Source organism: Conger conger, chromosome 1 (genome assembly GCF_963514075.1).
Source record: "Conger conger chromosome 1, fConCon1.1, whole genome shotgun sequence".
Classification (NCBI taxonomy): domain Eukaryota; kingdom Metazoa; phylum Chordata; class Actinopteri; order Anguilliformes; family Congridae; genus Conger; species Conger conger.
The window spans coordinates 30,916,315-30,932,577 of NC_083760.1; the positions used below are offsets into that span (position 1 = coordinate 30,916,315).

At 39.8% G+C, this 16,263-nt stretch overlaps 1 protein-coding gene across 1 annotated transcript in view; it reads right to left on the bottom strand.

Annotated features, from left to right (window-relative positions):
- The window catches only part of dlgap2a (discs, large (Drosophila) homolog-associated protein 2a), a 78,527-nt gene that overhangs the window by 12,720 nt on the left and 49,544 nt on the right, over positions 1-16,263 (bottom strand). Inside the window, exons 6-8 of the mRNA XM_061243988.1 lie at positions 12,320-12,539; positions 4,847-5,271; positions 50-135 (exon numbers count right to left, since the gene is read on the bottom strand). Coding sequence (XP_061099972.1) covers positions 50-135; positions 4,847-5,271; positions 12,320-12,539 — 731 coding nt within the window. The remainder of the gene's footprint in view (positions 1-49; positions 136-4,846; positions 5,272-12,319; positions 12,540-16,263) is intronic.

Below are 16,263 nucleotides of genomic sequence, written 5' to 3' on the forward strand. Positions count from 1 at the left end.
CAATAACACTATTTATTTCCATTGAACATTTGGATTGCATCCCACATACCTTTTCTCATCCTCCACTTGAATCCCTATAGAATGGTATTCTGTGGGACGTTTTCTCTCTGGCTCTGGATCTGCGGCTGTTTCCACCTACCACAATAACAACGGGAACAACAAAAAAATACCGGTCAAAAGACCACACTTCCCCCACAGTTTATGTCATTGCATGGGTCATCATCCACAGCAGTAAATCATTGTTTTAAAAAAGATGTATTCATCCAAACCCCAAAACACTAGCACAAAATCTAGCACTTAATGCAAATCCAGATAAACCTTGAGAAGTTCTTTCTAAAAGAAAGATAAGAAACCCAAGACTCCTGGGAGATGAAATACAGGGGAAAATGCCATTCTCATCAGGCTTTTAGTGACTTCAATAAAATTTGCCCTTAACTTCTGCAGTCCTGGATTCAAGGAATATTTCTCTCTTCACAACCTTGATAGGTTCAGGGTTCACCAAAATTAATGGAAAATCTTGTGCTTGCATTGAAAAAACACGTATTAATGGTGAACTTTATTTGTAAGTTCAAGTAAAACACAAGTGATGATGGAATTCAGACTTTATATATACAATTAAATGTTTGTTTGTAAAACTTTTAGAATTTGCTTCACAAAATGAAAGATAAGTGAGTGATTAAAAGATGTTCTAATAGCCATTTAGCTAGGACTCCACCACCTTCCTATACATAAAGTAGGAAGTTGGTCCATCAGCACTACCTCTCTTGGGAGACAGACATAACAACCCCTGCCAAACCCCAGAGACTATTATGAATTACCTTAATAAAACAAATGATTTGGTAAGGTAGGGTAAGAAATGAAATACATAAAAGGCTCCAGCTGTAAGAGAGAACTAAAGAATATTAATATTAATTGAATCCAGGCCATCACCCTCCCTTCAGGTAGAAGAATATCTGTATGCATGGTGTTTTTTCTGCAGTTTATCTGTAGGGTGTACGGAGGGCTGCCATTAACTACCTTGTACTTTACCTTCATCCATGTTACCCAGTGAGCAAAGCCAGAAACTAGATGTCTAGGGGGGTGGGAATCTAGGTTCAGAGACCTTTTGATATAAACAGACTAGGGGACTCCCTCCGGGGAGAGAGAGCGTTGCTGCTGCCCTCCCTTAGGAATGGGAGTAAATGTATGCCAGAATCAAATACAAATATTGAGGATATCCTCCAAGCAGTAGGCTTACAGATTGTTTCTACAGGAAACACACAGTGACCAGAAGGTTTTATTTTTCAAAGCTTGCAGGCAACAAGGGTACTTTAAACAACTATATGCCTAAGCACTCTGTCAGACCACAACCTGATCATTGTAGGCATTGTTTTATCTGTAAAAGAACAAATAACTTTAATGTTTAATGTTACAGGATGTGATGTTCTGCCAAATGTTTGGCATTTTTTGGGGACATTGGAGGGGACTCAAAGAAGAGGAATCTGACCAAATGGTGGGAGGTGGGCAAGGTTTAAATTCAGGTCTTCTGTAAGCAGTACTCTGCACATCACACTGCGCAGGTCAGAAGCGGGACATAATACTGCTGGAGCAGAAGTTCTCTGGAAATAATAGAAATGATAATAGTAATACTTCCAGGATGTATGATAAGGTCACCAGTAAGAGCCAGGGGTTGAGCTCTATCTTACAGGAGAAAGCTACAGGGGCCTTGATAAGGAGCCGTACTTAAGGGACATGGACGCTCCAACATCCTTCTTTTTTAAATCAGGAACGCGAAGCTGGACAGGGCGAACATATTATCTCTTTGAAGTCTCTTGACGGACAGGAGATATCAGACCAGTGGCTGTGAGGTTTTGTGCTGAACTGACCCGCAGTGCACAGCCGAGCTCCTACAGCATCTGCTATCCTTATCAGAGGAGTAGAGGGACAACTTGGACTCTGGCTTCACGTTGGAGGAGGAAACAAAAGCAGAATAGCAACTGTCCTCGGGTCGGGCCCCGGGGATTGATGGGCTTCCCTCAGAATTTTATAAAACTTTGGGGTGAAGAACCACTTTTTAATAACCCCTGCATCAGTGTGGATAGTGCAAGTTGCTCATCTCACAGGTACACCTTTGTCCAGGCCGGAGTTCTCAGGTGAGGCTGAGGAGGTTGCAGCCATGGCGGGGGTCAGGTCAGTCTGGCTGGTCCAGAGGTTCGTGGAGAAGGTCCGGGCTGCTCTACCAGTCATGTTGAAAAAGCATCTCAGTCCGCGAGTTGTGAAGAGGTGGAGACCGAAGAATCATTGCAAAACAGGAGAGTGGCAGGAAAGAGCAGGGCTGCTCCTGACTTTCAGAAAGGATTCAGAACAGCAAGCAAGAAGGCTCTCTACCTGGCATACGTGAAGGTACTGCATCCGGCAGTCCCTGTACAAGAGACCCATTGAAAAGCAAGTGGGCGATGTGCAGTGGAGAACGCTGACTTGTCAGGCTGTGATAATATTAAATACACGCTGTGGTAATTTTGATGAAGGTTGACAGAGGTAGAGTACGTTTATGCGCCATTTCAATGCAAATTCGTTATACTCGTGAAGTGACATATCAGGTCTTCTACACACTCCCAAGTGAGAGATTCATCACCCCTCCCAATGGCATAAACTCCCCTGTTGTTCACTCCAATGTAGTACAGTTTGACCTGCTGAATGGAAAATGATCACTGGCCCAAGGGTGAATGCCTTGCTGAGTGCAACCTGTACAGCGCAAATTTGACATCACTACTGCAACTCCCCATTTGCAAAACACAATCGACATTGTTTTACGGACGTCTTAGGGAAAGGGATCCTCCCCCAAGTCACATTGGCGTCCGTTGGTAAATCAAACCATTTCACTCACTGCATGGGAGTCCATCTGAACACAAGTGCATTCTGGGAGCCCTGTATGTTTGTTGCTTTCAAGCTGATTAAAAACCTTGTAAATCAAAGCCATCGCCTAGGTGGTAATTCCAGTGGACAGGGACACAACCACATGTGCATGTGCAGAGCCTGCAATCCACCATTAAGCGCAAACCCTTCAATGAATAATTTATCATTCTCAACACGCTGCCCGTTCACCAGAAACTGAGCGAGGATGGTGCTGTGATGCAGTACTCAAAGGGAGAGAGAGAGAGAGATTTAAGGCCGTATTTTCCGGAATCAACTTTGCATGGCGCATTGGCGCGGTCACTGGTGAGGCGCATTGGGTGTGGCTTTTGGATGTTGGCACTTTCGTAGGTGAAGCAAAGGGCGGGCACATCAAGACACGTGGTGTAGGTGTTAAAAGGGCTGGATTATGCTGATTATATTATCAGTGGTGCACCTTGATTCATTCGTATCCAGTCAAATTCATTCTTTTCATTACCTTTAAGATCCATGCATATTGCGCAGGTTGTATTAGCAATTTCCGCAATTTCAGAAATAAGATAAATCCATTTGAATTTTTATGCATTTTCTTCTGTCAGAATTTCAATTAAACATTCAGTTAAACATTTCCTAAATATTTATTATGAACCACTATTGATTCCCAATTAAACCTATATGAACAGTTAAATAATTAATTCATATGAATGATATGGCTTACTAAACTGAACTGAGCTATTTTCTTTTGTCTGGAGGCCCTCCTGCCTTCCAGACAAAAAATAATAACAACACATCTTATCGTACTCTTTCATATTGAGCACGACCAAATTATATTAGCGAGGAAGATATGCTAGGAGAACTACTGCACTTAATGCAGCTTGCATATGCATGACTGACACAAATTGGAAACACTGTGCAGTTTACAGCAAGACTGCTCCATGATGTTAGTAGTAACCAGTATGCTACATAATGGTAGGTGTAATGGTATTAAATGGTATAGGTATTAAAACAAACAATAATTTGTCTCAGTAGGCCCTACTGATGAAATGTGGACCTGTCTGAGCAGAAAATTGCTATAAAAGCTGCAGCAATGAGCTGCTCACTCTTGACTGACACACCCCGAGCAACCGCTCTCCTCCCACTTCGGTGTGCCACGAGTCATCTGGATCGTCCGGAAAATACAAAATTAACAGCACACCGGCTCGCAGGACACCAGATGCTGGCCTGAAAATACAGTCCTTTGAGGGAACCTGACAGTTATAGATTAACAGCTTCCAACAGGCCAGTGTAAATATGTTAGGATTTCAAACAGATGGGCAGACAGTCTGCAGACCTAAATAACAATAACTAGACAAGAAAAAGCTGTGATTATTAAAAAGGATGAAGAAACAAAGCAGTTGACACATTTTATACTTGATGGCAGGCCTGGCATTCTCAGAGGGAGCTGTGAGCCTGCATTGATTGATAGTAGGGGGAGCGAAGCAGCCATTTTGAAATGACCCCTTCAAATTATTACGATTATTCCTTTATTTAAACAGGTCTCATTGAGATCAAGATCACTTTTTGAAGTGAGACATGCATCTCAAACACACATTTCCCATAACCTCAAGCACAGACAGAAAAGGTAAAGAAAGTAAAATAAAGCAAGTACAAGCATCACTAAGAAAATAGAAGTCCGAAATTGTAGATTTAAAATCATTGAATGAAATGAGCGTATATCAATTTCAGATACTGTTGCAGGTCAGTCCATTTAGATGGAGCATAAAACCTAAATCCAGATTTTTACCAAAGTCTTTATGCAAGGAATATTATCATATACGATTATCAACGATAATGTTACTATGAGACCTTGGGTTAATGATACTATGTTCAAAAGAGATTAGCGATAAAAGATAATAAGGTCATTTGCCTGAGTAGAACCAATGCAAAGTGAATCCTGATTCCTGGGCTGTAGATGCAGGCTGAATGACTCTTCGGCTGCTAATTTTGGGAAGCAAAGAGGGGCATTACTGGGGGGGTGTTCCCCTGTTTCTACGCCACCCACCTGGATCCCGATGGACGAACGCGGGGTCTGGAGATACTCCTCGGCCCTGGACACCAGGACGGCCTTGTCGCACGTGAGCACTGAGCTGTGGCTGTCCGTCGACGGGTGACGGTTGCTGGCCGCCATCTCCATGGCGATGGTGACCGCCTTGGTGCTGTCCAGACTGTCGGTGGAGTTGTACAGCCCTTCTCCAAGGCTGTCCTGGGGCCACGGCGCCCCTTGGGGGTGCCGGCCTTCCTGGTACGCGTCCTGCGTGGACTCTGTGCTGCTCTGGGCCGTTATGGAGATGAGTGGCTTGGAGGTGGTGCGGGGCGGGACAGGGGGCGGGGTCTTCTTATAACTGGGCGTGTACGTTATCGCTGAAAAACGAGCCAAGGGAACGGAAGAAAAATGTACGGATGACTTTAAATGTGCATCTCATGCTGAGGCTGTTGATGGAAATTACAGGAAACGTTAATGTGCATAACAGAGAAAAAAACTGAGTAATATGATGTGATTACAGTGTCCAGTAAGGGTATATCCAGTAAGTGCAATTTGTATAACATACATATAGTACTGTGCAGAAGTAGGCACCCTACACTTTCTTTTATGTACATACAATTGTGAGAGTATATATATATATATATATATATATATATATATATGTGGTCACAAAAAATATTGATTTGATTCAGTTTTTAACTATTCTGCTAAACGTAAAATGTACAGTACATTTATTTAGGATCTTTCATGTATTATTTTTGAAAGAATCTTATCTGTACAGAATGTTATACAGGTGCCTAACTTTTGCACAGTACTGTACATTATTATTGTTCACAAAAGGCATATGAAATTAGTCATTCTGTGGTGATACTACGCTGTATGCTCACCCCACCGGCCCATCCACTCCGCCCTCTCGCTCTAGCTTCCTGAGTGTTGTTTGATTTCAGTCAATAGCCAAACTTGGTGCCGCAAACAAACGGCTTCAAAGTATTCATTTAGTGGCTCCATGCAAGGTGGTGAAAATGCTCAGTGGCTGGTGAGCCAAAATGTTAAGTAAAGCACTGATGACAAAGCAAATGGCCAGAGAGTTTGGGGGGAAATGTGTCCTTTTGTTACCCTCGTTATCTACTTGCTGACAACAGAGCCTTCATGGTGCTCCCTCTCTAAAGTTTCATGAGTAAGGGCTTTTTTGAAGAATCCCTTCTTTCATGTGCAAATGAGATTATGACCCTAATTTACAGATATGGACCTGAAGTTAAATGGTTCTCAATTTGATTTTAGCTTCTTTTTTTGATTGAGGGCTTTACAGAGGACCTTGACTTGAAAGAACATGTGTTTATCATCCTAAAGTCATCCTCACCAGTTTAAATAAGTTTGTTTATTAAAGAGATAAAAGGTCTCAGCAATGTTTTTGAGCTTCTCTTCACAGACATTGTAAGAAGTGTTTTTTTTTTTTTTTTACCAAGACCAATATGATCACCTGGGGCCTGTTCCACAAAGTAGCATTGATTTAGGTGATTTAGCAGGATAACGGTAAAGCCTGGAACAGTTATTTTTACTTCAGTCCATGTTCCAGCTTTGGGTGTGGCTAACTCAGTAATCCTGTTTTATGGAACATAATGTACCTCTGTTGGTAAAATTGGAGATTTCAGTATCATTTTGGAGTAAACTTCTGAGAGTTGGAACATGTTTGCGTTACATTTATCGAATAAACTTGAAGTAAAGCTCATGATCTGGACGCTGTCCATCTTTGGTCTTAGAAGAACATTCTAGGCATGTTGCCTACAAACCTATTGGTAACATCCCTAAATAGTTAACACTTAGTCATGAGTGCCAAGACCATGTGTCAAAAAGTAAAAACAAATTGTAAAAATGTAAGATTTAATACCATATATATTTTTAAATCGTTGGTATTCATGATAACATTAAATGTACAATAAAAAAAATGTATTTACTGGGTCAGAAAATTCTAATATTAAGGGGCCATCCAGGAAACCAGACAGATGTTCATCAAGCCAGGGAGTTTTTATCATAACTTTATGGGAATGGGAAAAAACAAAACAAAAAAAAAACAACTTGTCAGGCATCCCATTACTGTCTGTACATAATATTACTCCATCCATTTACACTGTTGATCGACAAATTGATCATGCAACAGAAAAAAACGGTTTGCATTAAACCATAAATCAAATGAAAATTATTCACTGGGCCATTAGCTGATATGCAATAACTGTGTGGGTTGAGTGTACAGTTTTTATCAGCTTATTGAGAAACACGTTTTGAGCATTTTGAGTTTCACAAACCTTGAGGAAAACATAAATGATCTCTGGTGAATTCCATGATCACGCAGCACAGTACATACCACACACCACCCTGTCACACTTCCCATTCAGAGTAAATCATTCTTCCTATTAGAGAACCATTCTCTCAGTATTGTACATGTTGCTACAAAAACGGCAGCTACAGAGAGATCTTGACTTAATCGACGAGTTGTAGATTTAGTAAAAGGGACAGAGACTCAGGTGAATCTAGGCCTACATAACAGTGAGTATATATGTGTATCTGTTTTACCACTTGGAATCCTTATCCAGCCTATTCCCCAGGGCCTAGACCCACTAGTGCATTGCAGCTTTCCCATACAAACCCTGGCCTGTACTGGTAGGCTGCAATCCTCCCGTAGTGAAAGTGCAATTCCCACTACGCTACATCAGTGACAGCCTGCAACCTCATTGTTTTGTTTAAAATTCAATGTGCTGGAATACAAATCAAAAAGAACAGAAATTGCTCCACTGTTCAAATACTTACAAACCTTGCTTACTTACAGCGTATGTCATCATGCCAACCAAAGTATTCACAAGACATATGTGCAGAAGGCTGTGTCAGTTAGAAAGACTGTGCCGTTTGTTAAAAAGTTGTTAAAAGGCACTTGATTGGCAATAGATACAGCATTTTAGAGCGTATCTAAAATGCTGCATCTAACGTTCTACCCCTTTAAAATGATCATCATGTGGAGAACCGCCACTTCAATAAAATGGTTAAAAGACCCCAGGAATAGACACCCTCCTGTCTGTAGATTTGATTAATAGTGAAACATGGGTATTAAATTACAAGGAGTTATTTACATGTTATACACAAGGAGGTTTTTTACTGGAACCATGCCAAAACGGTCTGGTCAAAAATGCAACGGCGCATCAGTCAAGAGCAAACTCTCAGCAGCACTTTTGAAACAGAGGTCACATAATCCGATTGGCTCTCTCCTCTTGTGGCTCAGGGGGGAGGGGGCGTGAATTTCACATTCCGCGCTCGTTTCCAATCTGCTCGCCAGATAAACGCCTGCACCCTCATGAATCAATGAGACTGATTACACAGGCGCTCGAGGAGAATGATGTATGGCGAAATTACGATACGGGACACTGAAAGCTTGATAGCAAGCTGACAAGATATTTTTAGGGATTATTAATTAAAGCGAAGGTGATGTGTAGCCTATTGTCTTTTTTAAGGCTAAGTACTGGGAAGGATATCAAAACAACAGCTCATTCACAATTTGGAGCTCCTTCTCTTAATGAGCACACGGACGCGTTGAGAACAGCAGTTTCAGTCCATCTTGACTTGAATATAAATACAAATACATATTTATAGATTTTAACACAAAGGACATTTATCACAATATCAAGTATCAACTGGTCTTGAAGGATCACAGTACTTCTGATGAGAGATGGGCAATCACTAAATTATCTGTTCAGCAAGAGTGTCCGTAGGGGTGTAACTAACAAGATTAAAATGCTCAGGTGAAAAAATGTTGCTGAACATTTCTGAAGATACATACAGTGGGGTGCAAAAATTTGGGCACCCCTGGTTTAAATGTCTGTTACAATGAATCAGTATGTGATCAAAAGCCAACCTGAACTCTAAACGGTTAATAGTTAAACTTGAGACCTTTCTGCAATGTTGCCTGAGGAGGAGTTGGAACGAACTGACAGGGTTCCCAAACTTTTGCAGAGGCCCTTTTTCCTTTTTTATTATATTCAAACTGTAAAAAAATTCAATAAAAAGTAATCTTGCTTTAAAATGTGAAAAAAAATGTGTCATGTTTAACCATGTACCATTTAGAGGTCAGGTTCGCTTCTGTTTACTTAGATATTCATTGGAAAAAGGATTTTCGACCAGGGATGCCCACAGTTTTGCACACTACGGTACTATATTCTACCTTGGTTCCAGTGATATTTGGTTTCTATATTTTTTGATGATTGCAAAAATAATTTTATTCATGGTTTAATGATCTGACTGTGTTGTGGATATATTTCACCAGTCTTATTTGTTTAATTGCAGTTCCATTTCTTCAATGCTGTTGGCACATAGGCAACCACTGCTAGTGCTGCTAAGATAGTTGTGACAAAAGCCAAATGCTCTCCCTTTTTATCACTTGATTAGCTATACATTTCCTGTCAAATGTTGAAGCTTTTATTAATGATTTTTCTTTTCCACTCTTTGTTTTACAACAGAGACCATTTTGTTTTAAAATTACTTTTACCTTTGTATTCTACAAAAAGGTATATGAATGCAACTATTTTTGCATACATTGAATGCATTTTACAATTGCTTGCACGTTCTTAGTTTTGGAACACACATATGTTGCAAGCTGTTTATAACAATTAATTCATATCACACCTCTGTGTGACCACCATTACATTCTCACTACCACCATAGTGTGCAGAGGAGGTGGCTATGTAAGCATCTAAAATGATACGATACTTTCGTCACTTCACACTGCGCATTACGCAAGGGATATGAGAGTAACAATAAACAGTACAAAGGGGTTATTTACAACATTATATGAGCTTGGCTGCAACAAATGATTTTGGCGCCACTATTTCTCGACATCTTTAAAATTTTAACAGAAAGACTCATTCTCGTAACTGAAATACAGTGTAATTAAAAGTGGATTTTAAATCAGTGTTGATGTATTATTTTGAACCCACTGTGCTCTGAGCTCTGAATGTGGAGGTGGTTTGAAGATATCAACATTTTCATGTGTTTTAGTGGTGCCGAAAAAGTATCTCCAGGGTTCAGTGTGGCGCAGAGGAAGACCTTACCTGGGAGCTGCTGAGATGTCTGCTCCACACTGCAGGGTGAAGGGAGACAAAACTGGATTCCTGAAACAAGAAACAGAGGACACTGAAGGCTAAGAGGCCAGGGGTAATACCCATCAACAGTTCCCTAGCATTGCAGCTATGGTCTTTAGAATGTGAAGATCCTCCATTTGGATAGATGCTAACTCTCCTGTTCTCAAGACTTGTGTAGGGCAGAGGCTGGGCTTTCCTGTCTTTCGATTTCTCCAGTAAAGCACTACGTTCACACTAATGCCACCTCTAAACTTTTAGCTATACATGAGCTTTATGAATTCAGCCAGCATGCCTATGTTTAATGCAAATCAAAGGAATGTATTACCACACTAGCTAGCAACTTGAGATAAACAAAATGTTCAAGAAAGATATAAAATAATTCCAAATTGCCAGCAGAATTTTCTCAGTCTCATTATAAAAGACAGCACTCTCAATGAGCTGTGCCGTTGCTTTTTAATTCCCAAGCCATGTGTTTCAACCTTGTATTTTTCTAATAGTGTCAGTTTATTGATGTGTTAAACAACTGCAAGCTTTGACATGTTGACATTGGACAAACACCTGCTGTTAGACAGTCAGCTGCAACATCAGATGGGACATTCAAAAACACAATCTGGAAGCTCTGAAATGGCATAACATTACTCATGACTCCTCGCCATACAGACCCTCAGATATTTTAATAATTCAAAATGGTATCATACTGAGTATCATATGGTATCATAATGGTATTGACTTACTACACATGGACATTATTTATATGCCTATTAAAATAAACCATTTAAACCAGGAAAAGGTCAGAATATAACTTATTTATTGGGCAAATGTTGTTTTAAATATAAATTAAATTCCATGAGGCAGGTTGCAATGTTTGTTGTTTGCTTTGTTTTCAGATGTTTGCCATGCACTATTACTCGCTGAATCATCTAGTAAGACTGTATTATTCTATTCTCTAAAGAAAACAAACATGTAGAAAATTGTAACAATTGCCCATAAGCACAACAAGGAGAACAAAAAACGTATTTCCCTTCAATGAAAAGCCCTGCGTCTCAAGTCAATTTCCATATTTTGTGCAAAATGTAAAAAATGAAGTGCATCTTTTATGGTGGGAAGAAAGTTTTTTATTATCTACTTTGCATTCATAGAAGAAATTATCTGATATTACTCTGAAATCAATCATTTTAAGCATTGCTGAATGTACTTATGAATAAGGATTGAAAAGAACAATGTTTCAAATTGCAGATATTCCATTACTATAACCGCAACATATACATTGTTGCAGATCAGTAACATCTCATGCAAATCTTTTTACATGCATCTTTATTTTAATTAATATTGAGAAATGTATTGAGTAATGTAAAATATTCCCTTCGTACAATTTAATTCCCCCAAGCTTCACTACTGTGACATAATATTAATCTAAATGAAAAAGGTAAATTTGTAATTGTGGCACTTCACAGGGCAAGCAAAATTTTACAGATACCTTACAAGCTTAATGCTTAATTAAACAGACATATTACAGATGTTTAGTATCATTTACCAGGAGTCTGGGGAGCCCTACACTTTGTGATAACTGCCATGGGATCTTGACCACTGGGAATGAAGGCTTTGGTTTAGTTTGTTGCAGCTTCTCATGCAGTAAAGGTTCTCATTTTTCGCACTAGGATTTTTTAACGAGGCATCACATATTAAATTACATTTATTCAGCTGACACTTTTATCCAAAGCGACATACAGTTGATAAGACGAAGCAGGGGACAATCCCCCCTGGAGAAATATGAGGTTAAGGGCCTTGCTCAAAAGCCCAAGAGCTGCAAGGATCTTACCACGGCTACACCAGGGCTTGATCCACCAACCTTCGGGATCTCAATAATGTACCTTAGCCTACATGCGGCCCCCAATGGCAATGAGGCAATGGGGAGAAGCCAGATTCCAAAAACTCTGGTGGCAGGTCACTGGCTTACTTAAGACCCTTTATTAAGAAAGTAAGAATTAAGTAGTGAATTTCTGATAAAGATTCAGCCGTGATGAACATGGAATTTTCCAAGAGGAAACTTGGTGACAGAGTAGGAGAAAGGCACAGACAGGAAAAGAGTAGCTAACAAAACTGGTTATGGAAACCACTGTGAAGCAACTTTTGAGGAGGTACAGAGTTCAGCTGAGATGTGGAGATTTTGTGTATTGTCTGTTTTTGTGTCATAAAATTAGCATACATGTACAGTATGTATGTACATAACCAGATACATGTGACACGAAGATAGAAAAAGGTATACGTTTTTCAGGTTTTATGAAGTAAAAAATACAGTTACCTGTTGTGGACCTGATGGTGGAGGTGATGGTAGATGACGTCATGGAGGGTATGCAGTCGTCATCTTGGGAGTAGCCGGCCTGGATGGCACGGAGGTAGCTGTGGCTCCGGGTTCGAAAACACCCCGGGAGATCCAGCGCCTCCATAGCCTGCGACTCCACTTCACTAAAAACCGACTCGCACACCGATTCAAACTGCCCGTTAAACTCGGTTTCACTCACCTAAAAGGAAGGAAAACGTGCTAGGTTACAAGTGTTTTGTAATGAAACAGAAAACAATAACCTGTTTCAGGTTAAGCAACAAGCATTGGTTGTGGGCATGGACAGCATTTTTGACCCAGTCCTGTGTATGAGCTAATTTTATTATTATTTATTTATTAGAAGGCATATTTGTATTAGTTTAGTTGTCTGGAATATACTTACTGCATGTAAGTGTTGTTTACTGACAATGTATTAACAATGCCTTTCTATTTCTGGATAAAAGATACTATTGCTGAATAATAATTAACCTTTATTTACAATGGATATAGAGGAGACCGGGGCACAATCTAACATGGGGCATGTTGAAACATAGGCATGTTGAAACATAGGCATGTTGAAACATAGGGATGTTGCGTAGTTGTATTTGCGCAAGAATGATGGGTTTGGTTTCAGGGAGCAGGTGCTGAATTCCTGGAGACTGCCTTTGTTTAAATGTGCCCCAGAGCTGTTTCAACTTGCCTTGTAGCCGGAGCATGTTTCAACAGTTTCACTCCCACTACTTTCGACTGAACTGTAATGGTCAGGTATGTCCTAGAACTGTACCAATGGTCGATAGTCATAGACCATTCATCTATTTTTTTTCTGTATGAAAAACATTTGCTCTATTATGTGTATATATTTTTTTACAAAAACCTAAAAGTGTTCGGTTGTTCCCCGGACTCCCCTAAAATATGGTATACACTGTCATTCTCCTTACAATGCTTTAAGAATCACAGCTGTTAATTGCATGCCTTGACTTTCAGTTCTACCATAACTAAAATTTGAGGTTACAATTTGACCTGGAACACCTGGTTGGTATTGTTTTAGACATCTGGTGCAACAAAATCTAATAAAAACTGACTATTGAGGTAAATAAATGATATGAAGCCAAAAGTATGGCACCAAATGTTGCATCATTAATTCACTTTATTTTTAATCCTATTTTTAATGCTTGATTATTCAGCTGGCTAGATTATCTTTCAAATGGGAATTGTGTTAACCCTCCTATTATGTTAAGAGTTTATGATCACTTTTAAGTTTGGGGTCAAATTGAGCCCAACAGTTTAAATAAATGTAAAATGTTGACACTTTGTGTGTCGCCTTCTTATTGCCTCCCAAATGACTAGCTTTTTATCCATAAATATGAATAATCTGTGAGAAACATCTTGTTTTAGAGTGAAAGTTTGTCACTTTCCCAGAATCATCCACAAAGAAATCTGAGATAAAAATAAAATTTAATTTGATTTGGTTTGAATTTTATACAGTTACAGAGGGTCAAAAGAAACCTATACAACACATGCAAAGTTGGTACATGACTTCTGAAAACATAGCATTATTTTCATTGCATGTTTATATTTAATCCACCAAAATAGAAAATGTAAAAAATCATACAGTATCAAGATGAAAAAAAGTTAACTGATTTTTAAGAAATGTCAAACACTGATTGGGGGAAATTGACCCCAAACATAATAGGAGGATTAAGCTGTCTACTGGAGGTTCTGTGCTAGTTTCAAAAACATGTCAATCTCCCAGGTGATAATAGCTCCACAACTCTACTGGTACTAGTATACTTTGAAAGACAAGTCTGTGACTTGCGACCACTCAATCCCATTTTCCCAAATGAGATTTCGGTCTGTCTCTCTGTCTATTGCAGCTATTAGAGCATCACAGGCGAAGTGTAATACAGAGGCTTATGAATAGATGATATTATGCTATGGTTTAGAATCTCTTTCTGAAGGTTTTATGGCCAGTCTCATAAGCTACTGCATTGTTAAATCATATCATAGTGATAAAGTGATAAAGTAGGTCCATTTATAGTCATTTTACCATTTGTTTACAGTACTGTTGTTCTTATGAAATTGTCTTAGAGAAAGGGTTAAAGCCCTGCTTTAGGTCTGATCTTCAATGGTCGAGTAAGATATCTGAACCATTAACCAGCACACTATATTAACCTTATTATTTTTACAAATTCATTTGTAAGCAAGACATGATGAACTAGATAATTGGCTCTCCACTGAATCCTTTTTAACGCTATCAACTTTGCCCCCTTGTGGTTGAGTCATCAAGTCTCAAATTATTGTTGCGTTCATATTTATATCAGAAAAACTGCAACGAATAAAACCACAAAACGGTGATGCCACATTATTAAAAAGACTCTCGCTTGCGAGGACAGCAGGAAAGATGCTTATCAGTCTCTTATTTGCAAAGCAGGGTAGTACAACTCCAGCTTCCCCCACGCCAACACTCACCTCATAGACTCCAGTCATAGTTTTTGAGATATTGACACTTTTATAGGACTAGTATAAAAAAGGTGGAAATTGCTCTCTGGGGCAATTTTACAAGTTAATATCACAGTTCCAATCACAGTTAATTAATATGCTTCTCTGGAAAATTAGATTTTACTTCCTTGACTTTCTGTTCTGGCCTACAATCATAGTTGCCTCCCTCCCTCTCAAACCAACCAACACACAAAACTCAAGGTTGACATGGGATATTGAACACAGGTTAAACCGGCGTTTGAGCAATTCACATCACACGGGCAAGTATCGGGTCTTTCCCATTCCCACAAGACCCGGGTCCACAAATTTACTTTTGTACTTATTGCATATGTTCCTGCTAATACCGATTGATAGCCAGCTGGCTTGCAGATACTATATGGTTTTCCATTATGCTGGCTTAACCCAGTATGTTAACTCCTGAATCGATAGCCCAATGATGTGCTCCAATTGCAAATGCTTTGTAAAAGCTTTCACAAAACCTTTTTTGAAATAAATGTTTTATTTATATTTAGGTTACATGTTTACCTGTGCCACACATTTAAATAAATATGGTTTGCATCATTTACAAAGGTTTTGGGACATTGTTTCTGCATGAGGGCAGTTGTGAGTCTCGAAGCTCTAATTCTGGGAATTAGGGCCAGTAAAACACATAACAAGATTGAGGGTCATTACATTACATTACATTACAAGGCATTTAAGCGGACGCTCTTATGCAGAGCGACGTAGAATGAAGTGCAGATTGAACGCAGGAACAAGTGTGAAGAGGACCTGAGAGGACAGTACAGTTCCGAGTCCTAGCGTGACCATACAGATACAATTGGAACCCTTGAAGAATACATCAACTTACGAACTAGCATACCACGGCTGGCAGCTAGAATACAAGAGTACAATAGCTAATACAAAACAACTATCTATGCCATTATAGCCTACGGCATATACAAGCTAATCATGGTGGTGAGGTAGGGAGGGAAAGGTGCAGTCTGAAGAGATGAGTCTTCAATCTGCGTTTGAAAGAGGTCAGAGACTCTGCCATTCTGACATCCACAGGGAGGTCATTCCACCACCGTGGGGCCAGAACAGACAGCAGTCGTGACCGAGAAGTGCAGGTGTGGCAAGAGGGAGGTGCTAGGTGTACCGAAGTGGCGGAATGGAGGGGTCTTGCTGGTGTATATGTCTTGATAAGCGATTTAATATATACAGGTAAAAAGTTTAAAATTTGATGCAAGTCATAACAGGCAGCCAGTGGCTGAGCAGGGGGGTGACATGTGAATGTCTAGGAACACTGAGTACCAGACAGGCTACGGCATTCTGGATCATATTACATTAATGGCATTTTGGCAGACGCTCTTATCCAGAGCGACGTACAGTTGATTAGACTAAGCAGGAGACAATCCTCATAGTGGTTAAGGTGAATGACTGGGACACGC